This window comes from Notamacropus eugenii, chromosome 2 (genome assembly GCF_028372415.1).
Source record: "Notamacropus eugenii isolate mMacEug1 chromosome 2, mMacEug1.pri_v2, whole genome shotgun sequence".
In the NCBI taxonomy this organism is placed as follows: Eukaryota; Metazoa; Chordata; class Mammalia; order Diprotodontia; family Macropodidae; genus Notamacropus; species Notamacropus eugenii.
Genome location: NC_092873.1, coordinates 13,538,142 through 13,564,764, shown reverse-complemented (window position 1 = coordinate 13,564,764; position 26,623 = coordinate 13,538,142). Strand labels below are relative to the sequence as shown.

Below are 26,623 nucleotides of genomic sequence, written 5' to 3'. Positions count from 1 at the left end.
AGCCTCTGGAAGGGAGAAGGAGCAGGCAAGGTGGCTGGGGAGGGAGAGGAGCGCGGGAGGAGGAGAGCCCAGCGGAGAGAAGCGGGGAGCGCCCGGGGAGAGGGGGGCCAGGCTGGGGGCCCTTTAGCCCCGGAGTCCGAAAAGGCCCAGGGAAGCGGGGCAGCCAGGCGCGGGCGGGGGCTCGGCTACCCGGAGCCTGACGCGGGGGCCAGGACTGGGGCCATGGGGGAGGCGAGCGGAGCGCGAGAGACCCCCGTGCCCACCTACAGCTGGCAGGAGATCCGGAAGCATTGCCAGCCCACGGACAAGTGGCTGGTGATAGAGCGGAAGGTGTATGACATCACCCGGTGGGCTGATCGGCACCCTGGAGGCAGCCGTCTCATCAGCCACCAGGCAGGAGAGGATGCTACGGTAGGGAGCCCTTCGCCCCCTCCCCGGCACAAGCCCCGACCGACGCGCGCCCCGGGACTCCCGGGCCGGCCTCTCCTTCCGAGCCGCAGCTCTGGACGCGGGGGCCCCTGGGGTCCCCTGGGGTCCCCGCCACCTGCCGCTGCGGGTACGGGCCATGGAGCTTTCCAATGGCTGTCCCTGGGCGCCAGGTTCAAAGGCAGCTCATGTAAAGGAACCGGGCAGGTGAGAGTCAGAGGCGCCGGGGACCTGGGAGCTCTCCAGCTGCGCCGGCCCTTTCCCTGACCCAGGGCCCTGTGGCCAGGAACCCTGTTTCCCTGGGGCCCAGGTGGCCCACCGACCCACCGAGGAGGGGGGATCCACAGTGTCGGAAGCCTCCTGGCAGAGGTTTCAGGTGCAAGTCCTGGCTGGGACTCACAGGGCTTTGACAAAGTGTTTACCTTATGATAGCCCTGGAGGACTACGGTGACATGTCAGGGGCTGGTTAGAGAGTGGGACCTGCCTGTCCCAAAAAAGGGTCCTAGGGGATGGACAGGCATGGAAGGAGGGGGTGATTTTGTTTTTCCCACGGCCCTAATGCTAATGCAAAGGCCCAGTGGAGACTGTGATCAGTTCCCAAGTGATTAAAGTTGACCAGGCGACCCTCAGGCTATTGGAATCCTCACTTTTCAGATGAGGAAACTGAGGCTGAAAGAAGGGAAGGAACTTGCCCAGAGCTACACAGGGAGCCAAGTGTCCAAAATCTAGCCTCCTCAGCAGGTTGCCTTAGCTAATCCTGCTCGCTGACCGTTTCTGGTTAGGCCCCTTTCTTGTACCAGTGCAGGGAGGCAGGGGCCAAGTTTAGCTTCCAGAGGGAGGCAAGAGGGGCAGGGCCCCAGCGTCTGGCTTCCAGGGGACTGGCTCAGACAGCCATGCTGGGCACCAGCCCTGGGTGTGAGTGAGTCACTGTTCTCCCCAGGCTGTCCAGCACGTGCCAGGCCTTTTCCCACCAGGGTGGAGCTCCTGAAAGAGCAGCTCCCTCTGTGTTGAGGGGGTGGATGGATGAGGAAGTGAGGGGGGCCCATGCAGCCCCGTCAATGAAAAGGGAGGCCTGCCCACAGCAACGTCAGGGCTCGGGGCTTCACAACTGTATAAATAGTGGTGTTAGATAATATTTCTTCATCCCCGTTCTGGGCGTTGTATGGGGTGAGGATTATGGAACCCCAGAATTCCAGTGCTGGAAGTGGGGGAGGGGCCTCAGAGGCTCCTCTGCTTGGAAGCCACGAGGAACAGGGAGCTCACTACCTCCCAAACACACCCTTCTGCTTTCACTATGCTCCGACGGAAGACTCATTGTTATCCCCATTTTGTAAATGGTAATGACTCATCCTCTGTTACACAGTAAGGATGGTGTGGAGCTGGGATCTGAACTCAGATCTTGGGACATCAGGTTCAGCCATCTTTGTAGTATAACCCACTGCTTCTTGGAGCCTATCCCAGGGCACTAGGGAAGCCTGAGAGTCCTTCAGCAGCCAAAGAAATGAATCTCTAATGATGCCAGTTAAGGCAAGGGCCTCTCCAATCCATCATGAAGGCGCAATACCCACAAGACCAGTCCCGCCTTGCTGCTCACCCACTTTCCTGCTCTTTTCTCCCGGCTCAGGATGGCCATCCAAGACTGTCCCCTGAGAGCCTAAGAGCTAAGTCTGGAAGACCAGTAACTGGAAGGCTGTTCATAGGAACTGAGTGTGCTTTTGGGTCAAGGGGCCTCAGCCTAGAACCTTGAACACCCAGCAGTGGAAAGCTATGTCTCCAGCCAGCTCTCCTTGAGAAACTAGGGCCAGGGGGCATGAAGCAATAGTTATCCCATGAGCCAAGTAGGAATGAATGTGTGTGTGTGTGTGTGTGTGTGTGTGTGTGTGTGTGTGTGTGAGGTCATACCAATCTCCTCCCTGCCCTTCATCCAAATCCTACTCTTCCCTTAAGGCCCACCTTCTCCAGGAAGCCCACCCTAATTGCACAGTTCTCCAGTGGTCTCCCTTCTCATAATTCCACGCTTTCTGGCCACATCGTGTGAGTAACAGAGCCTTCAGTTCATCTGGGCCAGTCAGTCCCTCCTCATTCTACAGATGGGCAAACTGAGGCCCATAAAGGTGAAGGAACTTGTTCCAGATCACACAGATGATAAGTAGCAGACCTGGAATCTGATCCCTGGTCCCACAGTTCCAAATGAAGAGAAAGCAGAAGGACACATTTCTTGAGGGCAGGTTCCCTTTCCTCTTTCCCCTAGGCTCCCCCACAGTGGCTAACACAGGGTTGGGCTCCCACTTTTTCCTTATTAAACTGGCTAATTCAAACAACTGAATCCAGGAGCCTGGTGTGCATGCATGTGTGTATGTGTGTGTGTGTATGTATGTGTGTGTATGTGTGTGTATAACATGCATTCTAAGGGTCAGCTAGTCAGCACAGTATAGAGTGCCAGGTCTGGAGTCAGAAAGACCTGAGTTCAAATTTGGCCTCAGATACTTACTAGCTATGTGACCCTGGGTAAGTCATTTAACCCTGTTTCCCTCAGCTTCCTCATCTATAAAATGAACTGGAGACACTTCAATGTCTTTGCCAAGAAAATCCCAAAAGACAGGACTGAAAAATGATGGAATGGCAGCAACATATGCATTCTATCCAATGGTCTGATGAGACTGCCCAAAGGCATGGCCAAAGGACTGGCCAGCTTAGTCCAGACAGTCTTGCTTGAGCCTTTAGCAGATGTTGGATCAAGCCTGGATTATAGCTTGGACCTCCCTTTGTTTTGGGGTCCCTATTGGGAAACGCCCTCCTTATCACATTGTTGTGTGTAGGGCTGGCCCTGGACATTTGGAGGTACTGTTTGGGCACACAGGCAAGGGTGGAGGGGACCGATTGTTTGGTCTGAGTTTCATTCCCAGGGGAGTAGAGATTTCAGCTCCCTCCAGAGGAAAGTGCTTTCTACATGGGGAGGTGGGGGGTTGGGTCCGTTATTATTAGCTCTTTCAGTCCCACCCAGCCTTGTAGGAGTTCCCACATTCCTACGACCAAAGTCTTTCCGCCCCAGACTCCTCCTGGCAGGACATTCCTCTGGTTGTTTTAAGTGAGGTCATAGGTTGGGCATCCTAGGAGATAGAGCTTGAGCTTCAGGCCAGGGGGCAGCCTTGGGGAAGGGAGATACCCACACTGCACCCATCTACACCAGCTAGTCATTGGTCATTTGATCAAAAGCTTCGATTAACTCCTTCCTTATGTGCCAGGCTAAGCTTGTGTGTGCGTGTGTGTTTGTGTGTGGTGTGTGTGTATGTGTACTCAGGTCCTCCTGATTTCCAGCACCAATGCTCTATCCACTGCACCACCTTGCTGTCCCTCAATTATTGTATTTTCAGTGTGAGCATTTACACCCTAGAAATCAGCAATCACTACAAATCAGGACTTCTCTTGTTGTTTTGTTGATTGTCTAGACTTCTGAAAATGATGTAGAAAATGCTTATAATTGTAGATCAAACTCCCAAGTATGTCATAGGTATATATTCCACCCCCTACCCCCACCCCCAGAGAGTGTGTTTTCAGCACACCTTAGATGTCAGTCATGGGGGAGAGCAGGACAAAGCAGCTATGGAGAAATTAGGTCTCAGTCAGTAAACTGAGGAGTTTGCCCAGGGAAAGCCTAAAGGGTGCTCATGCTTGCACACAGAGTCACAGAGATCAGACTCATAGAGTGACCTTAGAATATTGGTTATAGCTGGGAAAGGCCTTAGAACACATAATGTCCTTAGAACATAAAACAGGGGAACACAGAATGTCAGAGCTTGAACGGATCTTAGAACACACAGCGTGAAACATTAGTGCTGAAAGAGACCTTAGAATGATAAAGGCTGAAAGGAACCTTAAAGCATAAAATTCCAAAAATAGAAAGGTCCTTAGCTGGGGATGATGTTTTCAGTCAGTTCTTTGTTCTTCAATATATAGTGTTCCAAGATCTGCCATCCTTTAGGGTTGCCATCGCTAGGTCTTGTATAATTCTAATTGTGGTACCAAATTGTTTTTTTCTTGTGGCTCGTAATATTGTCTCCTTGACCTGGGGTCCTGGGAATTTAACTATAATATTTCTGTGAGTTTTCCTCCTAGGATCTCTTTCAGGTGGTGATGGGTGGATTTTTTCTACTTCTACTTTTCCCTCTTGTTGTAATGCTTCAGGACAATTTTCTTTAATTATTTCTTGTATCATCATATCAAGGTTCTCTTTTTCTTATTCTTATGTTTTCTGTTCCCTAGATCTGTTGTTTTTCTTATGAGATGTTTCGTATTCCCTTCTGTTTTTTCATTCTATATATATATATATAAATTTTTTCATCTCTCATAACTTTACTGTCCTCCCCTTGCCCAATTCTGATTTTCAAGGAGTCATTCGCTTCTTTAAGATTTTGGATCTTCTTTTCTAATTGATTGACTTTCTTGTCAAAATCTTGTTTTTCTTTTTCTTTTTTCCTCAATCTATCTCATTTAAAGTCTTTTTTAAAGTTCTTCAATGAATTCATTTTGGGCAGGTGACCATTTGATATTACTCTTTGGAACAGAAGAAAGTTTCTTTGCTTCAGTATCCTCCTCTGAAGATGAAGCCTGATCTTCTCTCTGTGCTTGGATTTTTTTCTCCTTTGCTTATGCATTTTTTTTTGGTAATAATTTAGTTTTTATAATCACCTCTAGTCCTGGGGTATGGGGAATGGTGCCTCTGATCTTCTGCAGCTCTCCCCTCTGATCTTGAACTCAAATCAGACCTCCAGCCTCCTGTAAGTGCCCACAGCCAGGGGCTTTCTGCTTCTGCACTCACCAGTTGTGTGCTGGTTCCTCACCCCGCACTGTCCAAAGCACAGCTGGGTCTGGTGTTCCTTGATAGCAGCCCAACTCCCATCACTGTGCCAAGGGTAAAAGTTCCTATGACAGGGCCCAGGCAGCCTCCCATGCCTGCTAACTCCAGGGCTTGCCACTTGTTCAAGTAGATTGCTGCTTGTTGTTAAAATAGACTCTAGCCTGAAGGTGTTTACTCTTCACAAGGAGAAAATCTCATCCTGGGATTTTTCGTCCCATCTTCTCCTCCGTTTGTCTGAAGAGAACCCCTGTTCTGCCCTATTCTTATTTGTTTCACCACTCTATGTTTGCCCGGAGGTGCTATTTTATCTGTTTTGTGGAGGAAAATCTTGAGAGCTTGACATTTTCTGACCTACTCCTCCACCTTCCCAGAATGCTCTCTAGAAAGGTCCTTAGAACATAGAATGTAGAATATTAACTCTGAAAGGGACTTTAGAACACAGAATGTAGAACATTAGTGCTGAAAGGGTCCTTAGAACCCAGAATGTTAGAGACAGACCCAGAATGTAGAAGGTTAGTGCCAAAAGAAATCTTAGAGCCTGGATGTCAGAGCTGGAAGTAACCAGGACTTGGAATGTCTGAATATAAAACATTGGAGTTGGAAGAAGCCTTAGAACCTAGGACATGGGGGCCCCCCAGAGCCGAGCTGGGTGTGTCGGACTTCTCCACCCAGCACTACAGGCTGAGGTACTCAGAGGATGTCAGCACAGGAAGCCAATGGTATTCACAGATTGCATAGCCTGAGCACCTGGGAGCATTGTAGATTGTTGTTGCTTCCTAGGAACAACCAAGATGCCAAGCACAAGTCCCAGCCACCATTTTGTTCCTCTCTGTTTCCCCTCTCTGTGACTCAGAATTCAAGCTTCTCATACTCAAGTTTCCTATGATGCCATGGCCAGAGTCTGTCCTCCCTTCAGACTGGGCTCTGAAAGCTGTGGAACTCCACACAGGCTCCTGAGACATGTAGTACTCCTGTGTAGCTGCAAGCACCCTGACACACCCAGGATGGCCTGCTGGCACAGGTTCTTAGGTCTGCTTTTCTAAAAGGAAAGCAACTTTTGAGAGGTCAACAATCTTCTTTAATCACATGTACCAACAGATAAAATACAAGCAGAGAAATAAAGACAGGGCTTCTAACTGTCTGATCATAGCAATACATACATCACAGATCAACAGACAGATCCAACTGTCTGACCATTACATACATCCATAGTTACTAGACAGGGAAGCACTAACATCTGAGTTTTCAAAGGGCAGAGGTTCCTTAATATCTACCCAAAGTCTCATCCCACACACTGAACCTTCTTCCAATGAGTAAGCCCCAAAGCAAAACCTCACCTCAGAGTATTTATACTTTTCAGAGCCGGAGGGTACGACCCCCAGGGTCCAGTGACTCATTAATTAACAAAAGGTGTAGGCCTTCCTACAAAACAAGCCTCCCCTAATCAAGTTTCCCTTAATGGGCTCCACCTGAGGCCTATTAATGTCCAGGGAAGCTCTAACTCTCATTAATATTACACGTCAAGAACCCGAGGTGAACTCATGGTGCTGCTTAGACCTAGGCTGCTTCTCCCTATAGCCGAAGACCCAAACTGGGACAAAGCCTCTGTGTGTCTTGGGGGAGCCAGGAAGATTGCCCCTCCTTCAAGGTGACTTGAAGGTGGTATGACATTCAAAGTCACTTTGAAATAATCACAGAGAGATCAAACTTGAGTGCAGGGGGCTGAGCCCCTCACCATGTACCATGTACCCAGACTGAGCCTCATTCCCCGTTCTCTCCTAAAAGGTTCCCAGGCTCTTTACATGGGATCCCAGTATCTTGACTCATGCCGGCTATGCAGTGGTAGTTGGCAAAAAGAAGGAGGATTGATTGCCTGAGATGCCTCAGAACTAAAGTGGGGTGGGCAGGGCACCCCCAAGAGGTTAACACATGGTCTTCTGTTCCTATCTATGACCTGGCCTGGCTTTCTTTCTTACTTTCCCAAACCACAGCCTCCCCACCAGTCACTAAGAAGGCTAGAATTATATCCATCTTCCCTGCCTTAAATATTTCTTATGCAAGGGTATAAGTCTAAGGAGCTAAGAAAGGGGAAGGATGGCTCTTAGCTTACGATTTCCAGCTTAGCTCTTTCCTACCACAAAGACAAGGAAGCAAAGCCCATTTATCCAAGCAAGACAGCAAATAGAAGTGGGGGAAGTTACTCAAATTATAATGGACCACAGACAAGGGCAAGAAGCCATTGAGCTGGAGGGAGATCAAACACTTCAGCTCAAACCAGGAGAGAGGGAATGATCTTACCAAGGGCAGAGTCAGTCTCAGCCATCTCTGGTGTTGCAAGCACTGAAGATGCAGGGACAAATTGGACGCTGGCTTATCCTTCTACCTCTGTGTCTCCAGGGCTTTACATTCAAGTTTGGACCTTGTCTCCTCCTGGTGATCCTCTCTGGAAGTGTCTGCCCCTTACGCAGACTCAGCACCCGGCTCAGCATTCTCTCAGTCAATCAGGAGTCACATCTGCATATGGCAGCCACCACACACTTTGCCAGGAGGGAGAGAGTATGCCATGACAGAGGGTGATCCTCTCCACAGCCCTCCCAAGTCTTCGGAGCCCTCCTCAAGCTCCCACCCTTCACTTGGCCTGTGGACTAACATTTCTTACATCCACATGTCTGCATCTTCTGTCCAGATCTGCTTTGCTTAGAACTCTTCATTCACTCCCTATTACCTAGTGAAGAAAATTCAGACTCCCCACCTGGTTATTCAAGAGACTTTCTTTAAGATCTTCAAGGCCCTCCACAAAATGGTGCTGCCCAGCCCCTACTTTTCAGGTCCACTGGTACTTAACAGATAGTAGGTGCTTATTAGATGTTCATTGACTTGACTACTATACATGTCTGGCTGTCTCCAACCTCCACACCTGGCTCATCTAATTCTCTATGCCTTCCCCTTGTTTGCCTGTTGAATTCTTACTCCTCCTTGAAAGCCTGAGTCAAATGCTTCCTCCTCTGTGAAGCTTTCCCAATTGCACACCAATCCTGGGCCTTTTCCTCAGCCCCAAATGTACTCTTTGCTTTGCATCCCTCTAATGACATCTCCTGCAATTTCCTCATCTACAAGATAAGGCTGGACTGGTGGTGTTCTCATTTGTTCTTTCTTCTCCTCTGTATCCAAGGCACACCTTGCCTTCCCATGATACTTGAAGGCCTCCTGAACACTCTCCTCCCAAGGGCCCCATGAGGGAGACAGAGAAGGGCTAGTTACCTTCCTTTTCTAGAGGAACAGATACTCAGAAAGCTGAATGACTGCTCACCAAACCCAGTGAGTGGTAGGGCCAGGGGTCAAACTCACTCTCCATTTGACCTGGCTACCTTTCTCTGGATCCTGGACAAATTTCTTTTCTGAACCTCGTTTTCTTTGTCTGTAAAGTGAGAATATGGGAATAAAGGCTTATGTTTCCTTATTTCACAGGGTTGTAAAGAAAACACTGTGAAATGTTCTTATGTTTTATTGTAAAGATCATTTTAAGGATAACTGTGGTAGGAGCTAGAGCACTAAGTCTCAGAATCAGGAACATGAGGGGTTAATTCCAGCCTGCAGGACCTACGAGTCATGTGGCCATAAGCATCCTGCCTTTCTGTGTGCCCTGGAAATCTCAAAGGCAAGAAATTACAGGCACTGACAAGTACTGACCTCACAAGTCTGGTCCCAAAAAATCATCACCAAGGCTGGTCTTTAGAATGCAGTAACATTTACAGAGCCACTCATGGGCGTTATCATGTCTGATCATCATACCAGCCCTCTGAGACAAAAGGGCTATTCCCGTTTTATAGATGGAGAAACTGAGGCTGAGAAAAGACAAGGAATTTGCTCAGGGTCACAGGGGCTGGTAAATGCTTGGGAAAGAGAGGGGGATCTTTCTTGACTCCAGACCTATCTCTTCTATTACAGTATCTCTGCCGCCTGCCCCTCTGTTCATACATTGAGTAGCAGCAGCCTCCCCCCAACCTTGCTGAGGTATCCAGGGAGCCGGGAAGTGGCTGTGGGGGAACAGGAAACGTGACTCATCCCCAGTTGGACTGCGGCCAGATGGGGAGGAGGCCGGTAGTGACCTCACCCCCAGAGCCAGACTATAAATAGAAATCCGTAGGGGTGTGTGTGTGTGTGTGTGTGTGTGTGTGTGTGTGTGTGTGTGTGGTCTCCAGACTAGGTCTCACAAGCTCCCCAAGGGTCTGTCTGCTCCAGTCCCATCTTTCTCATTAAGTCTCTCCCAGTACCCACAGGGCGAAACCTGGTTCCTTTCCAACCTTAGGAGCAGAGACTTGGAGTGAGATGGTGTATCAGAGAGCCAAACATGCCCCCTCCCCTCATCTTACAGCTAAGGAAACTGAGACCCAGACAAAGGAAGAAATGAGTGCCTGAGGATCACACAGGAATTAATTGAGGCAAGAGTAGAACTTAAGAAATGTTCATTGACTGACTGACTAAGCCACGTCCTCTAACTCCAAAGCCAGAAGTCTTTCCATAGTTTGCTCCTGGTGAAAAGAAGACTGGAAGACCCCAGCTTCCTCCTTCACCTAGGTGGAATTCATTTTCATGGAGGGGAGAAACTGACCCAGCCCTTCCACTCAGGCCCTCAGGGTTTAAAGTTAGAAGGGGCCTTGATCTAATGCTCTCATTTTAATGATGAGGAAATAGAGTCCCAAAGGGAAGTGATTTTTTTTTGGAGGCAATTAGGGTTAAGTGATTTGCCCAGGATCACACAGCTAGTAAGTGTCCAAGGTCAAATTGGAATTCAGGTCCTCCTGATTCCTGGGCTGATGTTTTATTCACTGCACCACCCAGCTGTCCCGAGGTCACTCAGCAAGGGAATGGGCAGCTAGTATTGAGGCAAGCTGAGTGACTATAACTTGGCCTAAGGTGTTGGGGGGGAGGGAGTAGTGCAGCTTCCTTCCTAGTTCAGTCTGGAGACACCCCCCTACCTTGGACCTCCATCATCTTATAATGCAGCTCTACTCCTTCAGCCAGCCCCACTCCCAGGGTCCCATCACTACCAGGGGCCCTATTTCCTCCACGGTTTCCAGGAAAGAAAAATTCTCTAGAGCAACAGATCTCAAAGTGGGGTCACAAGACCTTTCAAAACCATTTTTATGATATTATAATGATATAATATATTATAATAATACATTGGATATATTTAATTTATCATATTACTATATTATATAATATGCTCTATAATATATACTTGAAAGTTTTCTATTGTGGTAAAGAGCAGTAGATATAACCCACATAAACAAAAGTTTCTGGGGAGAGGAGCTTAGTAATTTTCAAGAGCATAAAAGTGTTCTGAGACAGAAGAGTTTGAGAGTCAGTACTCCAGAGGATGCCTCACCTTCCTTTTCTGTTTCATTCATTCATTGAGCATCAGAAGGTCAGTGGGCATTTCAAAAGCAAGTGATCACAAAACTGCAGGACAGCTTCATTGAGAAGAGGCTCACCTCACTCCCCTTTTTTTGACAGGTCAATCTAGGATTGCTGCAGACAAAATCCTAGTTTGCTAAGATTTTAGCAAGACATTTAACAAAGTCTCTTGTGTGTCTTCTGGAGGAAAAAGACCTGGAAAATTCTGGTCTATGTGATAGGACAGTCAGATGTCTTCAGTACTGGTTCAGTGACCAGACCCATAGCAACTGATAGGGAAGTCTCTAGTGGAGTACCCCAGGAATCTACCCTCTGCTGTTAAACATTTTTATTTCTGGTTTGATAGGTTTGATATACCTTGGATGAAGGTATAATAAGATGGCCTGCTGATCAAATCGTTCCATGACAGAAATCTGAGAGTTAGCTAACCCATTATAGACCAGGGTCAAGAGCGATAAAGATATTCATAGGCTTGAAAAAAGGGTCATAAGAAGATGAAATTGAATAGGGATCTATACATGTGTCTATATGTGAATACCTATACGTGTATGTGTGTGTATATATGTATGTATGTATGTACATGTGGGTTTACAACATCAGCTCCCTGAAAGGGTGAAGGATGGCACCTGGGTGGGCAGAGATGGGTCAGGGGCTATTTGGACAGAATATTGTAAAGCACATACTGTCAGTATATGATTTTTTCATCTGATTTTTATGGACATATTTTGTTTTTACATCACCTTCATTTACAAATACGGTCCTCTTCTCCCCCGCAAGGAGCCGTGCCTTGTTAAAAAGATTTTAAAAGAAAACAAAAAACAAGCAGCTGGCCCAAACCAACCAACACATCCACAGTAGCTAACAGTGTTTACAATAGTCCATACCGGTAGCCCCCCACTTCTCCAAGGCGGGGTCCAGGATCAAGCTTGGTCACTACAATTAAAGAGAAGTACTTCCAGAAATGGCTGGTGTCATGACAAGAGACATGAATTAAACCTGTTTGAACAAAAACATTTTTAAAAAAATCAACTTCCTGAGTGTAAATTGGAGTGTAAAAGGGAGAGGGTGCCAGACCATAGCCCCTCTTAAGTCTGGGAGTTGGAGCAGGCTGCAAGCCCCGTGTGAGTTAATGGGGTAGCCAAAGAATTCATGCTTTCCCAGGATGCATTAAGAAAAGCAGTAAGGAGGGAGGCAGTCATCTTGCTGGACTCCGTCTTGGGGGAGGTTGAATTCAGCCGGGAGTGTCCTATTTTAGGAAGGATAGTGATGAGCTAGGAGCTATCCAGAAGAGAGAAGCCAAGTTGGCAGCGGGCTTTGGGCCTTGGGTTCTCTCTCACTAAAGAAGAAAAGATGGAGGGATGGGGGAGGGGAGGACTGTAGCTTTCTCTGAGGATCTGAAGGGCTATCTGTCATGCAGAAGGGGGATTCAATTAGATTTGTTCTGCTTGGTCCCAGGCAGAAGTAGGAGGGGGCAGATGTAGGGAGGAAGATCCTTCACGATTACAGCTGTATGGAAAGAGAAGGGGCTGCCTCTGGAAGAGTGTGTGTGTGTGTGTGTGTGTGTGTGTGTGTGTGTGTGTGTGTGTGTGTGTGTGTGTGTGTGTGTATGGGGGGGGGGCTGAAGGACCCCCATTGAGGATGGTGTTTAGAGAAGCTTCCTATTCAGAGTCAACTTGGACCAGAAGGTCTTCCAAGTCCTTTTCTAGTCAGTGTGGGACTATGGCTGTCTCATTCAGAGGCAGAGTGCTTCTGAAAATCCAAGGATAAAGGTCTGCTGGAGAGCTGTCCATAGCAGTTAATCCAGTTAACAACAAGATCCCAATAGTTTATATTTGGGTAATCAATCATGAAATTAAAGTGCTAAGGACTAAGGATGCAAAGAAAGGCAAGAGACACTCCCTGACCTGAAGGAGTTCACAATCTAATGGAGGAGATATGCAACAAACAATTTAAACTATGGTAAAGTTTCAGTCCCGCTGCCCTGCTCTGGTCTCTACTCCAGCCTCAGGCTCCAGAGCTACAGACTCCAGCTGGTGACTCTGGCTGGCCACCAAGGAGGTTGGTGGGAGCCTGTTGGGCAGCAGTGGTCAAAGATCCACCTTCCTCTCCTGTGGATCTTGTCTGTGACTGTCTATGTATCTCTTCTCCCCACCCAGGACGCTTTCCATGCCTTCCACCAGGATCTATGTTTTGTGAGGAAGTTCTTGAAGCCCCTGCAGATTGGGGAGCTGGCCCCCGGAGAGCCTAGCCACGACAGACAGCAAAATGTGAGTTAAGATCACTTTCTTTGGGAAGGAGATGAGAGCAAAGATGAGACACACAAATCTCAGGTCACCAGTACACAATCAAGTGTTCCCCAATTCCCAAAGCCTAATGACATCCCTCCATTGCTCAAAAAGCTCCTGTGGTTCCCCATTACATTATAGGATCTTGGAGAGACCTTAGAGATTGCCTAGTCCAGCCTTCTCATTTTGTAGATGAGAAACTAAGGCCCAGTGATGGGAAAGGAGCTGCCCAAGATGCTGGAGGAAGTAATCTGGAAAGAGGTTTTAAGAGCAGTCTAGTCTATGTTCCTTACTCGTTCCATTCCATGAGGGCTGCCTTAAATGAGAATAGGGATCTTCTGGACAGTCCTTTGGATGAAGTGAGATGAAGTAAGAAAAAGCTTCTAGAAAAGTCCCACTCAATGGGTGTTCATTGAATAGTTGAATGAATGAATGAGAAGTCCTGGATGGATGGATAAATAGATGAATGGATGGCACTTTAAAAAATTCCTTCTTTGCTGACCCATCCTCTGGACTACCCTAAGTACCTCTTCCTCAGACCTCCAAGTCATGGCCATCAGATCCATTATGGTGAGGTGGGAATAGTGTTGGATTTGGGAGTCTCACTCAAGGGTGACCTTGGTCAGGCGCTCCCCTCCAAAGGCCTCTGCTTTCTCATCTGTAGAATGGGACAATTGTGCTTCAACCATAGACTCACACAGTTGTGGGATTTTGCAGATGGAAGGGCATCTCTGAGGCCATCCAACCCCTCCCTGAAGCAGGAGTGCCCTCTATAACAAGGCCTCCAGTGATGGGGAGCTCACTATCACAAAAGGTGGCCTTTTTCACTCAGGAGATCCCTTCTACCCTTCAGAAAGAGAAAAACTTGTGGGGAGTGAGGTGTGCTTGTCTTCTTCCTGCCTGGCCAGGGAGGTGGGCTAGGCCCCCAAATAGGCACAGGGGAAAAGACTCAGGATCCTGCTAGATTCACTCCTCCCCTCTCTCCACCAGGAGCAGCTGATTGAGGATTTCCGTGCCCTGCGCAAGGCTGCAGAGGACATGAAGCTGTTTGAGGCCGACACTGAGTTCTTCTCCCTAATGCTGGGCCACATCCTGCTCATGGAAGGGCTTGCCTGGCTGGTGGTCTACCTCCTGGGCCCTGGCTGGGGCCCTACCATCCTTGCTGCTGTGATCCTGGCCGTCTCCCAGGTGAGCATCCTTGGGCTGGGGACTGGAGGAGTCACAGAATGTGGGAGTCTGCCTAAGCCACAAAGTTGGCTGTCATCCACCCCTGATAATTGAAATAGGGCTGTATGAAAGTGGGCCACCATTTTGTATAGCACATAGAGGAGGGTCCCTGAAAATGTATGTTTTTGCTGAATTTTCATTAATCAAAATAACCCATTTTAAGGGAAGGGGAAGAAGTATGGATGGAGCTGCATCCCTTATTCCTAGTTCTTTAGCTTTTGTGTAAGTGAGGTTTCTTTGGACTGAGTTGTTTTGAAGATCCCCTCACCCCACATTCACATGGGGGACTCCCCCCTACTCTTACTCCTTCTGATGTAAATCAGATTTTCAGATGGTGGAGTAGAGTAGGGGGTGAGGATGAAGCGAAGGCTAAGAAAGCCCTCCCTGGCACAGAGGTTTCACCCTATCTCTTACCAAGTCAAGATCAGAGGCAAAGACAGGTCTGGCCCTGAAATTCTTCAGTGGCTCCTGATGAACAAAGAATAAACCTTAATCTGACATTCAAGTCCCTGAGCAATCAGGAAAGGTTAGTTAGTTACCTGTCCAATCCAGTATCCTATCTCTTCTCTGCTTGATGACCCCAGGGTGGGTGGAGGATTCACCTTGGAGTCTGGAAGATGTAAATTCAGATCCTACCTCATATACTGACCAGCTATGTGACCCTGGGCAAGTCATTTCTCTGGGTCTCAGTTTCCTTCTCTGTGAAATGAAAGCACTGGACTAGATAACCCCTGAAGTGCCCTATCTCTCTAGAGGGATGATAGCTATGATACCGTCATTCTCTGCACTCTGATATCTGGGTTATCATAATAATAGCCAACACATTACAAAGGGATTTATAAAGTTTTGTAGAGTGCCTGTTATCTCATTTGTGGTAAGGTCAGGGCTATTTTTACAGATGAGGAAACAGAGGCTAAGAGCTGTGTGTGGGGCAATCCAGGTCTTTCTGGTTCTTAATTTACTGCTCTATCCAACCCTACCTGTAATGTGGAGGCCTTAAAATCCCTTTCCTTCATGCCTCAACTCAGATGACCCTCATCCTTGAAGCCCACCCTTATTCCCCCAGCTGAAGTGATCTGTCCCTCCTCAGATTTTTCTGGAGCCCTTTGTCTGGCTCTCCCCCACATCCCCATGATTCTCTGCCTCGTATCTTACATAGGTGTCTCTCTGCCATTGTCCACTACCTCTCTTTAGGGTCTGTGAAAGTTTTGTTTTGTCTCTATATGCCCAGCACCAAGGACAGGGCGTCACACACTGTAAGGGCTTGAATCCAATGAGTGGGATCATGGGCTAAGCCCTTTGAGTTGCCTCTCTGGTTTCTCTCCCCAGTCTCAGTCCTGGTGTCTGCAGCATGACCTCGGACATGTGTCTGTCTTCAAGAAGTCCAGGTGGAACCACGTGGCCCAGCAGTTTGTGATGGGGCAGCTGAAGGTAAGCACTGGGGGCTAGACCCTGGACATGTGTGTGGAGTCCACCTATTCCTGTACCTCAGGAAAGCCAGAGCTCCCTTCTCTTGGAGCTTGGGGAGGTGGCCAGGTAGAGGGCACATGGCTACCAACTAGATATGGCAAAGCCTTGTTTGGAGTCCACACGTTAACTCATTATGTCATGTTGGGCGGTTCCTCTCTCCTCATCCAAAAAATGAGGGTCATCTAAGGTCCTTTCCAGATCCAAGAGTCCATGTTCTAAGGTCCCTCCAACTCTAACGTTTCATGTTCTCAGGTCATTCCTAGGTCTAGCATCCCATGTTCTAAGAGCCCTTCTACTTGTAACATTCTCTGTTCTAAGGTCTCTCCCAGCTCTAACATTTAATGTTCTGCCCTATGATCCCTCCTAGCTCTGACATCTGACAATTCCACAATTGAACACCAAGGCTTCATCTGTGCTTGAGGGGAAATTACCACTTGAGTAGTCTTTTCCTAGAGAGGTGATGGGGGCAGGGAGGGAATAAGAGCCCCTAGATCCTCTAACATCCTGGCCTGGGCTTATGGGGATGTCCCCAGCCCACATGGGGGAGGGTATCCAACCATGAGCTTACTTGACTATCTTGTCTGAGTATTTTGGAGCATGTGGTCAGATAGGCCCCTTCAGGTCCCAGCCCCTTCCTTCCTTCCTTTCCACCCCTGCTCTAGTGCTTTCTATGCCTTGAACTTGACCTCCTGCCTTCCTCTCCATTCCACAGGGTTTCTCAGCCCATTGGTGGAACTTCCGTCACTTCCAGCACCATGCCAAACCCAACGTCTTCTACAAGGACCCAGATGTGACATTGGCCCCTGTTTTTCTTCTGGGAGAGTCATCAGTGGAGGTATTGGCTGAACATCTCATGTCACCAAGGGTGGCTCTCCAGCCCTGGAGGGAGAGGGAGGAGGTGAACAGAGTTCAGGATCTGTGGCCCTCACGGCTCCTCCGAGCCTAGATAAAGAGCCAGTTCAGGTGTCGAGGGGGGACCCCTTTACTTTGCTCACCAGCTGGAGATTCATTAGCTCAGGGCTGAAAACAGAGACAAAAGTTTAGGGTTGGGGAAAGAGATTCCCATCTGACCCAAGGGATTTCATTCTGTTCCATCCCTGACCCCAGGCATGGACAGGACTCCTTCACCCAGAACACTGACCAGCCCCTCTGATCCCAGCCACTGTCCAAGCCTCTTAATCCTGGTCATAGACCAGCCTCCCTAATCCCAATCATGGACAAGACCACAGGCTAGACTTCTGCTCCCTGTCCATTAAGGGCACATCAAGGTGAGAATGTGGATAATGCTATAACCTCAGCCCCGCTGGTAGAAAAATAAGTCAGGTCCTATTTATCTACTTATAAATCAAGGATGGGGCACATGTAAATTGGGATTTCATCACCCAGGACTCACAGAAAGAGCTCTCTGTGTTCCCAGGTCATTTACTCCTCCTCACCCGGCTCTCCTTTTTCCTCCTTTTCCTCCAGTATGGCAAGAAGAAGCGGCGGTACCTACCCTACAACCATCAACACCAGTATTTCTTCCTAAGTGAGTACTCCAGGTCCCTGGGGCTCCTACACCCACCTGGTTATCTGCCTTCCTAGGACCTAAAGCTTAGGGCTAGATGGGGCTTGGATAAAGGAATAGGTGGCCTGCTCATCAGACCCCAACTTGAAAAGGTTAGTTAATACACTGGATGACAGAGTCAGTATCCAAAAGCCAGGGGTGGAGGGGGGACAGGGAAGGAAACATGTATCTACTATATACCAAGTGCTGTATAAATATTATCTCAGTTGATCCTCACAACAACCCTGGAAGGTAGGTGGTATTATAATTTTACAATTTTACATTTTACAGTTGAGGAAACTGAGTCAGGCAAAGTGAAGAGATTTGTTCAGGGTCATAGAGTTAGAAAATACCTGAAACCAGATTTGAACTCAGGTCTTCCTGACTCCAGGTCTAGAGTGTCATACAATCAGGCTCAATCTAAGAAGATGAAACTCACAGGGATAAATGTAAAGTCTTGCACTTGGGCACAAAAAAACCCAACTTCACCAGTATAAGACAGAGAAGAATGTTTATATGGCAGTCATTCTGAAAAAAAACCTGAGGAGTTTTTTTAGTGGGCCACAAGCTCAGTCTGAATCAGCAGAGAGATGGAGCAACCAAGAAAACTCCATGTAATCCTGGGCTACATTAACAGAGGCAAAGCATCCAGGAATAAGGGGCAGAGATTGCCTCAGCATTTGGAGCACTGTGTTCAGTTCTGGAGACCACAGATTAAGAAAGATGTTGATAAGCTGGAAACTGACCAGTATGGTGTAATATTGAGATAATGACACCATTTTGTCATTATTCACCATTTTGTGAAGGTAAGTCTCAAAGTCACTTGAATTTGGAGAACTCACAAGAGGAACTTCTCTCCCCCCCCACACACACACCAACTTAAAGAATGTCACAAAACCGACCCTTTTCCTTCTCTCCTCAGTCTTCTGATTGTCCCCAATCCCTCTCCAGCCAACCCTCATCACATTGTCTCCAGATCATCTCCAATAACGTGTCTTAACCCTTACATCCTGTGTTCCATTCCTTCCAAACTGTGTATTAACTGGGTAAAAATCTAAGTTCTAGGCTCTTGACTACTTTGTTTTGCAATTATATGCACTGCTAAATAAATTGCTTGTCTGGACGATACTTGGCTTAATTATTTAACTGTAACAATGGAGAAGGACCTCGAACCCATGAAACTGAAGATCAATCTTCCTGTTTAACCTGAAGAAGTGATTCTGGATCCCTATAGGTCATCATTAAAACCCCCTCCTCACCCCACTGGATTCCATCTTCTCATCTCCCTCACATCTGTCCCTAAAGTCCCAACCAAATGCTACCCACCTCTTCCATGGTGCCCTTTGGAATACCTGTTCTATAGTCAACAACCTTTTCTTCATTCTCAATATTTTCTTCTTCCACTTCTTCCATCTACTAGCTCCTACTGAATCCTGGACACCACCCCCCCACCCCCCCCACTCATAATACAGTCCATCTGGTCACCCTTACCAGTTCTGGCTCCACCTTTGCTCATTCTCCTCACCTCACTGGTGGAGACAGAAAGTTAGAATACTCTGTTCCTCATTGCCTCTTCCAGGTGCTCTCCCTGCCTCCATCACTCTATAGCCTCTCTCTCTTTGAGGTTCATGCTACTTGTATCTACCATCCAATCAAAATCCTGGTAGGTGTTGTCCATAGACCTCCAGGTTACTCCCTTTCCTTCCTCAATGAGTTCAATACCTGGCTCACAATTTTCCTCTCCTCCCCAACTCCTGTTCTCCTACTAGGGGACTTCAACTGCATAGGGACTCTCACTCAAACACCCTAACCACTCAGTTCCTCAACCTATTCACTTCCCATAAGCTACTTTTCCAGCCTTCCTCAGCCATGTACAAAATGGATATGATCAAGGGTATGATCTTACCACTACCCAAAAATGGACTACCTCCTTATTCAAGAATCCTGAAATTCCCCTAAATGACCAAAACCTAGTGGCTTTTTACCTCTCTCTCTGCCTTTCCCTTACAAAACTCTCTATCTACACTGTCACCTCTAATTCCTTGACCCCTTAATTCTCTCCTTGGACCATTTCCCCTGCATTAGCCATCTTGATCTCTTGTTGAACCAATTCAACTTTGCACTAAATTCCTCTCTTGAATACCTAGCCTCTACCTTATCCCTGATTATACCCAGCCAAGCCTTAGCCTTGAATAGTCACCATTTGCCACTTTCACTCCTACACATATGCTGCTAAATGAAGGTGGAGAAAGTCACACAACTATTTGTTCTGGGTCCACTACAAATGTATGTTACATAACCTTAATTGGGCTCTCACTGCTGCTATGCAATCTCACACTACCTGCCTTATCAATCCCCATCTCCAAAGGTGCTCTTCCAAACCTTTTCATCCCTCCCATTCTTCCCCCCCTCCTCAGTTGAGAATCTTGATTCATATTTTAAAGAAAAACAGTCATTTGCTGTGAGTTCTCTCTTCTCCTCTTCCTTATCTTCTGCCACTCTTTTCTCCTCCACCTCTGTCTTCCATGATGAGAAGCCCTTACTCCTAAACACAGTTAACCCCTCTACCGTTAAAAGCAACCTTATTTTGTCTTGTTGCCTCCACCAGATTGCCCCTCTGTCACCCCTACTCTTTCACTAATTTTTAGTTTTCCCTCTCTAGTGGTCCATTTCCCGCTGCCTACCAACATACCCATGTGTCCTCCATTCTGGGTCCTGCCATCCCCACACCTGCCCTGTATCTCTTCTGTCCTTTGCAGCAATCTGTCTTCTGACCTGATTATTCCAAGGAAACGGCTCTCTCCAAAGTTATGAATGACCTCTTAGTTGCTGAATCCAGTGGCCTTTTCTCAGTCCTTTCACCTTGACCTCTCTGTGGCTTTGGATCCTATAGATTACTCTCTCTTCCTACTGGCTTTCTTCTCTCTCCTCCCTCCTCCTACCTATCTGACCACTATTCTGTCTCCTTTGCTGGATCCTCCTCCAGACCACACCCTCTAACCACAGGTGTCTCTCAGGGTTCTGTCCAGTACCCTCTTCTCTTCTCTCTCTGTATGCTTCACCTGGGGTTCTTATCAGCTCCTGTGGATTTATGTTCTCTGTGCCGATGACTCTTAAATCTCCATGCCCTGCCCCAAACTCTCTGGTGACTTCTGATCTCACATACAGACATCTCAAAATGGATGTCTTAAACACATGTCCAAAACAGCAATTATTATCATTCCCCTAAACCTTCTCCACTCCTACCTTCCCTATTACCATGAAGGACACCAGCATCCTCCCAGTCTGCTTGGCTCATGACCTAGGACTCATCCTTGACTTTTCATATCTTCATATCTCACCCACGTGTCCAGGCTGTAGCCAGGGCTTGCCGACTCCATCTTTGCAACACTTCTCCAGTATTTCTCCTTCTCTCCTTCGACACTGCTTTATCCCCTTACACCTTGATTATTGCAGTGGCTGCTGGGGGGGGGGGGCCTCCACTGGCCTCCAGTCTGTCCCCCCTCCAACTCATCCTCCACTTGGCCACCAAAGGGATTTTCCTAACATGCTGTTCTGATCATGTCATCCTCTACTCAGTTAACTCCCTATCCCTTCCAGGATCAAATGAAAAATGCTGTTTGGCCTTCAGAGCCTTTCAGAGCCCATCCTTTCCTCCCTTGCCCCCATGTACTCTTTGATCCAGTGACACCAACCTCCTGGCTATTCTTCTAACAAGACACTCTGGGCATTTCCTCTGTGCCTCAAATTCTGGTATTCTCAAGAAAGAATCAGGCCCAGCAGGGGAAGAGACTTGGTCAAGGCCATAGCAACAGTCATACAGAGCAGGGATTCAAGCCTGGATCCTCTCACCCTAAAGCTGAATTGGGATTCAGAGAACTGGCTCATTTCCCTTTTCCAGATGCAGGTTCCTCATCCGAGAAATAACAGTAGTGTACTTTTAAATAGCATTTAAAGGTTTGTGTGATCTCATTGGAGCCTCAACATCCTTGGAGGGTAGGTGCTATTGTTACAACCAGCTTGGAGAGGAAGAAACAGGCCCTGATGACATCAGTTTCCTCATTTGTAAAATCCAACTGTTAGACTCAATGCCCTTGAATGTCCCTTCCACCTCTGGATCTATGAATCTCACCCCCCCCCCACCTCAGCCCTTGCCCTAGACACCCCCTGAGTAGCTGCTCAGCTAAGTCATCTCTCTGCTAAGCTCTGGAAGGGGGCTGCTAACAGCCTCTGCTCTTTCCCCACAGTTGGACCACCCCTCCTCACACTGGTGAATTTTGAGGTGGAAAACCTGGCATATATGCTGGTGTGCATGAAGTGGACGGTGAGTGATGGGGCAGGTGTGGTCTTGGGGGAAGATGGCAAGGGAGGTGGCAGAGACAGGGTGGGAGGAGAATGGTGGAAGGGTATGTGTGTGTGTGTGTGTGTGTGTATGAGAGACAGATGGAGGAAGATGGGGAGAGAGAGAGAGAGAGAGAGAGAGAGAGAGAGAGAGAGAGAGAGAGAGAGAGAGAGAAGGAGGCTGGGAGGGTGGGAGGGAAGTGGAGAGAGAGAGGAATGAAGGAAGGAAGGAGGTAGGGGGAGAGAGGGAGAGACAGAGACAGAGACAGAGAGAAGGAGTGAGACAGAGACAGAGACTCAGAGACAGACAGAGGCAGAGAATGCTCCAGGGAATTAGGGAGAAAATGGGTAAATGCAGCCAAGCCCTGGGAGAATAGGGGTTTTGCACTGAACAGGAACTGGAAAGAATCATCCCGCGCCCCAGCTGCCTCCCTTCCCTCCTCCCGGGGATCAGTGGGTACCTGTTCCATCCCGCCTCTTGTGCTCTCCCCCAGAGCAGGAGGAGGGCACTTAAGGGCCTACTCACCTTCCCCTCTCCCTAGGACCTACTCTGGGCCAGCAGTTTTTACGTTCGATTCCTCACGTCCTACGTCCCCTTCTACGGCCTCCTGGGAAGCCTGCTCCTCTTCGTCTCGGTCAGGTCGGTCCAGGACTGGTGGCAGCTGTGTTGGTTTCACGCCTTCATTCATAGTCATCCTTTCCTTCCTTCCTTTCTTCCTTCCTTCCTTCCTTCCTTCCTTCCTTCCTTCCTTCCTTCCTTCCTTCCTTCCTTCCTTCCTTCCTTCCTCCCTCCCTCCCTCCCTCCCTCCCTCCCTTCCTTCCTTCCTTCCTTCCTTCCTTCCTTCCTTCCTTCCTTCCTTCCTTCCTTTCTCCTTTCTTCCCTCTTTCCTTTCATTTATTAAAACTGGTCACCTGCCAGGATACAAAGACACAGCGAGGTCCGTGCCCTCAGGGCTCCTGCATTCACTGGGGGCATCGATGAGCACCTGGGATTCATAAGGGTTATATGCAGAGTTAATGGGAGATAACCCCAGAAAGCCTAGCAGGATGGGGAGGGGGCCAGAAAGGCCTCCAGAAGGTGGGGTTTAAGCCTCAAGCCCAGAGATGGGGTGAGGATGGGGACAGACTGGGCAAAGGTGTAATCAGAGATGGGGGAACCACAAATAGGTTAGGATGGATGGATCTTAGAAGGGAGAAAGGGTAAAAAGACCGAAAAGGTTGGAAGGGGGCAGGCTAGGAAGGGACTTAAATGCCAAAGGGAGGATGTTGTTTGATCCTGGAGATAGGGAGCCCGGGGAGGTTACTGAGCAGGAGAGGGACATGCTCCAGTACATGGGGGCGAAAAGTACCTTTGGCAGGTCCCAGGAGCCAGAAGCGGACGTTTTCACACCTCTCTGGTCCTGCTTCACTAGTCCAAGTGCACTGAGGTCTCTATCTTAGTGCCACCTTCCCAGACCCCAACCTTTCTTTCTTTCCTAATGATAAGGACAGCTGACATTTCTAGAGGTTTACAAAGCTCTTCCTCACATCAATCAACTCTGTGAGGCAGCTAGTTCAGGCACTCCCGTTCCCATTTTATAGATGAAGAAACTGAGGTTTAACCAGGAAAAGTATTAAGTGGCATTCACTGAGATTGTCACCTATTTCTTTTGGTTCCCAATCCAATGTTCCTTCTTCCATAGTCCAAGGATCATGGAATCTGAGTTCAAATCCTGCCTCTAAAGTCCATTCTCTATGTGACGTTGGGCAAGTCACTGAATTTCCTGGGCCTCCTTCCACTCATTTGTAAAATGGCAGGAGTGGATTCAGCAGCTTTAGAGGCCCCTCTCTGGTCGCCATCTGTGATCCTCAGGTTCAGAGCCGAGAGCAAGCTGAGAGATCACTGTTTTCAGTGCCCTGGTTTTGTGGATGGTCACTCACTCAGCAAATGCTGGTGGAATTGACTCAGCTTCTTACTCCCACTTGTCTCTCTCAGGTGGCATTCTGGGGTGCTACCTTTGAAGGCTGATGGATGACAGTTTCACTGGCACCACTTAGGAACTAGAGGGCTTTCTGCCAGTGGGCACTGCCCTTTGCTGTCCCTATCATTTTACTCGGCCTGGATCCTCCAGGACACCCTGACCAGGGCTCTCTGTGGCATCCCCAGGGAACTTGGCAGGACAGTGCCTATTTTGCTTCCTCTCCAGGGTCCTGGAGAGTCACTGGTTTGTGTGGGTCACCCAGATGAATCACATCCCCAAGGACATCGGCAACGAGAAACACAGAGATTGGGTCAGCGCCCAGGTGAGAGCTTGGGGCTGAGATCAGGGTGGCATGAGGGAAAGACTGGGTCCTGGGAGAGTAGGAAGGAAGGTGTGAGTGCTCAGGGCACCCTTGACTTCTGGGGACACCTTAGAGACAGAATGTGCCCTGGAAGGTGCTGCCCCTGGGAAAAGGGGGGCATCTAGCAGGGCTGATGGGGAAAACTCCCATGGCATCACCCCTCTCTGTGGCACTTGGCCTTACAAATGTGAGAAGGCCTTGCATTAAACTTTGAACTTTTATTAAAGCTGTTTCTTTATTAAAGGCAAGGCTTGCAAAGACATAGAGATGGATGTATATACACACGCATATATATATGTCATTATACGTATATATGTTATGACTTGTCCAAGGTCACCCAGCTAATAACTACGTGTCTGATATAAATGGATATTGATAGGCTATGTCTAATTTAGCCAGCTATGAATATGGGTTTTCTTGATTCTAGGTCCAGAGCACCATCCACTGCTCCACCTAGCAGCCTTCATGAACCTCTTTTCTCCCAATTAGGAGTTAGGTAGTGAAAATGAAAACCATTGCTCCCATTTTACAGATGAGGTCACTTAGCCAGGGCCAGCATGGGAACCCAGACCCCAAGCCTCCTGCCCTGCCCAGCAGTGCCCCATAGGGGCAGTGCCTGAGGGGTGGGGGAGCACCTGTCTGACCTTCTCATCCCTGGACCCTTCCCACAGCTGGAAGCCACCTGTAACGTGAGGCAATCCCTCTTTAATGACTGGTTCAGCGGCCACCTCAACTTCCAGATTGAGCATCAGTGAGTCGGGGTGTGAGTTGGGGAGGGTTGGGAAGGAGCTGGATAAAAAGCAGTAGTCTGCACTCATACCCGTCACTTTCTGCCTGCTGGGACCCAGGAGTAGATGGAAGACTGATGGGGAATGAAGGCTGGCAGGCTGGGGTCTGGGGGTCCCAGTTCCAGAGCTGGAAGGGACGTCAGAGGTCATCTGGCCCAACCTCCTCATTTTACAGATGAAGAACCTGAGGCCCAGGGAGGTTCCCAGCAACTTGTCCAAGGTAGCCCCCTCAGCCCCACAGTGCCTCCCAAGCTCTCCTCTCTCCTCCTGGTTTTTTTTTTCCAGCCTCTTTCCCACGATGCCTCGGCACAATTACCACAAGATCGCTCCTCTGGTGAAGTCTCTCTGTGCCAAGCACGGGCTGAACTACGAGGTGAAGCCTTTCCTGAAAGCGCTGGTGGACATTGTCGGGTAACATGCCTACTGTGTGCAGAGCACTCAGCCGGGGAATGGGGAAGACGTGGCATTGAGATCAGCCTGGATCCCTTAAGAGTCTAGCCAGGCGCTAGGGGCTTTCTCTCTGGGCCCTGCCCTCAGGCTGACCCACTGGCCATGAAGGAAGTTTAACTCCTTCCTGTTCTGGGTTTGTGGGGCTCGATGTGATAGCTGCATGTGCAGGATTGTTATATGGATGGGTTCTAGATTTGTTTTTTTAACTGCCCCCCCCCACCCTGGAGAGAACTAGTGGCATTCTGTAGGCTGGGGTCTGGAAGCACTCTCTGACACATTAGAACCACCTGGAAGTGGAATGGGTTGTCCTGTAAAGGTGCAGAGAAGTTGGGTTGGGAGGGAGCTTAGAACACAGAGGAGATTCAGGGGTGGAACTTAGAAAACAAGATCAGAGATGAAAGGGAGATCATAAAACAGAATGAGAGCTGGGAGGGAGCTTAGAACAAGGAATGTCAGGGATAAGAAGGGCCGCAAAGCAGGGTCAGAGTTAGGAGTGGCCTTTGAGACCCTTACTTTACAGAGGAGGAACCCCAAGTTTCATCTAAGCTCTCATAACTGGCTGGAAGGGCTGGGTTTAGAACCCAAATGTCCTGACTTCTAGTCTTTTGCTTTCTTTCTGAGTCGGTATTACTCAGGTCAAGATCAGGGGGCCATTGTGGACTGGTCAGCTGCCCTTTGTGCCAGGGCCACCCCCATTTCTGACTATTTTTCCCAGAGGCCCCGGGGAAGGGGAGGTCTCTGAGTGTGTGTGTGTGTCCCCCACCCATCACCCTCTGCTGGCAAAAATGTCCCTTCCCTTTCCACAGGTCCCTGAAGAAGTCTGGCGATGCTTGGTTGGAGGCTTACCTCCATGAGTGAAGCTGCCTAGGTGAAAAGAGCCCAGGGCAGCCTTGCCACCTTGTGCCCTCAGAGGCGGGCATTCAAAGGCTATGGCCTGACCCCTTGAATCACCTCAACTCTTAGCCTCATCCTCGATAGCTGATTTGGGAGGGAGTTGGGGAAGGAGGGGGAGAGCCAGTGAGCACCTTGGCCAAGCTCGGCCCTAGCTGTTTCCCCAGGACCAGCACAGCCTCTGCTCTGCAGCCTTCTGAACCCTGGGCCCACCTGGAGAGATCTCAGGGGACTTGCCCAGGGAGTATGGGCTCAAGGTCAGCCTGCTGCAGAGACGGAGACTGTCCACTTCCTTCTGGACATGTTCTCCGCCTCTGCCTGGGCTTCCTGCTGGGCTCCAGGTCCTGCCTGGTTTGTGAGCACTGTAGGTTAATAATTAAAAATTCACTGATAAGTTGGACACAGCCTTGGTGTGTTCAGTGAGTCCTCTCTGGCCTCAGTTTCTTTGTCTGTAAAGTGGGAAAGCTCTGGCTGTGGGTGTCAGGGTGAGTGTGTGTGTGTGTGCGTGTGCGTGTGTGAGTGTGACTCTGTGTGAGTGTGAGTTTGTGTGCACATATGTGTGTGTGAGTGTGTGTGTGCATATCTGTGTGTGTGACTGTGT

General features: G+C 48.7%; 1 protein-coding gene across 2 annotated transcripts; it reads left to right on the top strand.

The window, feature by feature from the left end:
• FADS3 (fatty acid desaturase 3) lies at positions 1-26,422 on the top strand. 2 transcript variants are annotated; one of them, XM_072638856.1, is made up of 12 exons: positions 1-633; positions 12,859-12,969; positions 13,978-14,175; positions 15,544-15,645; positions 16,397-16,519; positions 17,152-17,212; positions 21,478-21,554; positions 22,114-22,211; positions 23,758-23,854; positions 24,565-24,644; positions 24,967-25,092; positions 25,938-26,422. In XM_072638856.1, exons 1-12 carry the CDS (start codon positions 223-225, stop codon positions 25,987-25,989), a joined length of 1,536 nt encoding a protein of 511 aa, XP_072494957.1. In that variant the 5' UTR covers positions 1-222; the 3' UTR covers positions 25,990-26,422. The 2 variants fall into 2 exon arrangements, with proteins under 2 accessions (XP_072494957.1, XP_072494956.1); XM_072638855.1 differs by having other exon boundaries at positions 123-411.
• Positions 26,423-26,623: the final 201 nt, after the last annotated feature.

Coding starts and splice junctions, on each gene's coding strand:
- FADS3 (XM_072638856.1), top strand. CDS start 223: ATGGGGGAGGCGAGCGGAGCGCGAGAGACCCCCGTGCCCACCTACAGC. Junction 634..12,858: donor CATGTAAAGGAACCGGGCAG/GTGAGAGTCAGA, acceptor CTCCCCACCCAG/GACGCTTTCCATGCCTTCCA. Junction 14,176..15,543: donor TGATCCTGGCCGTCTCCCAG/GTGAGCATCCTT, acceptor TTCTCTCCCCAG/TCTCAGTCCTGGTGTCTGCA.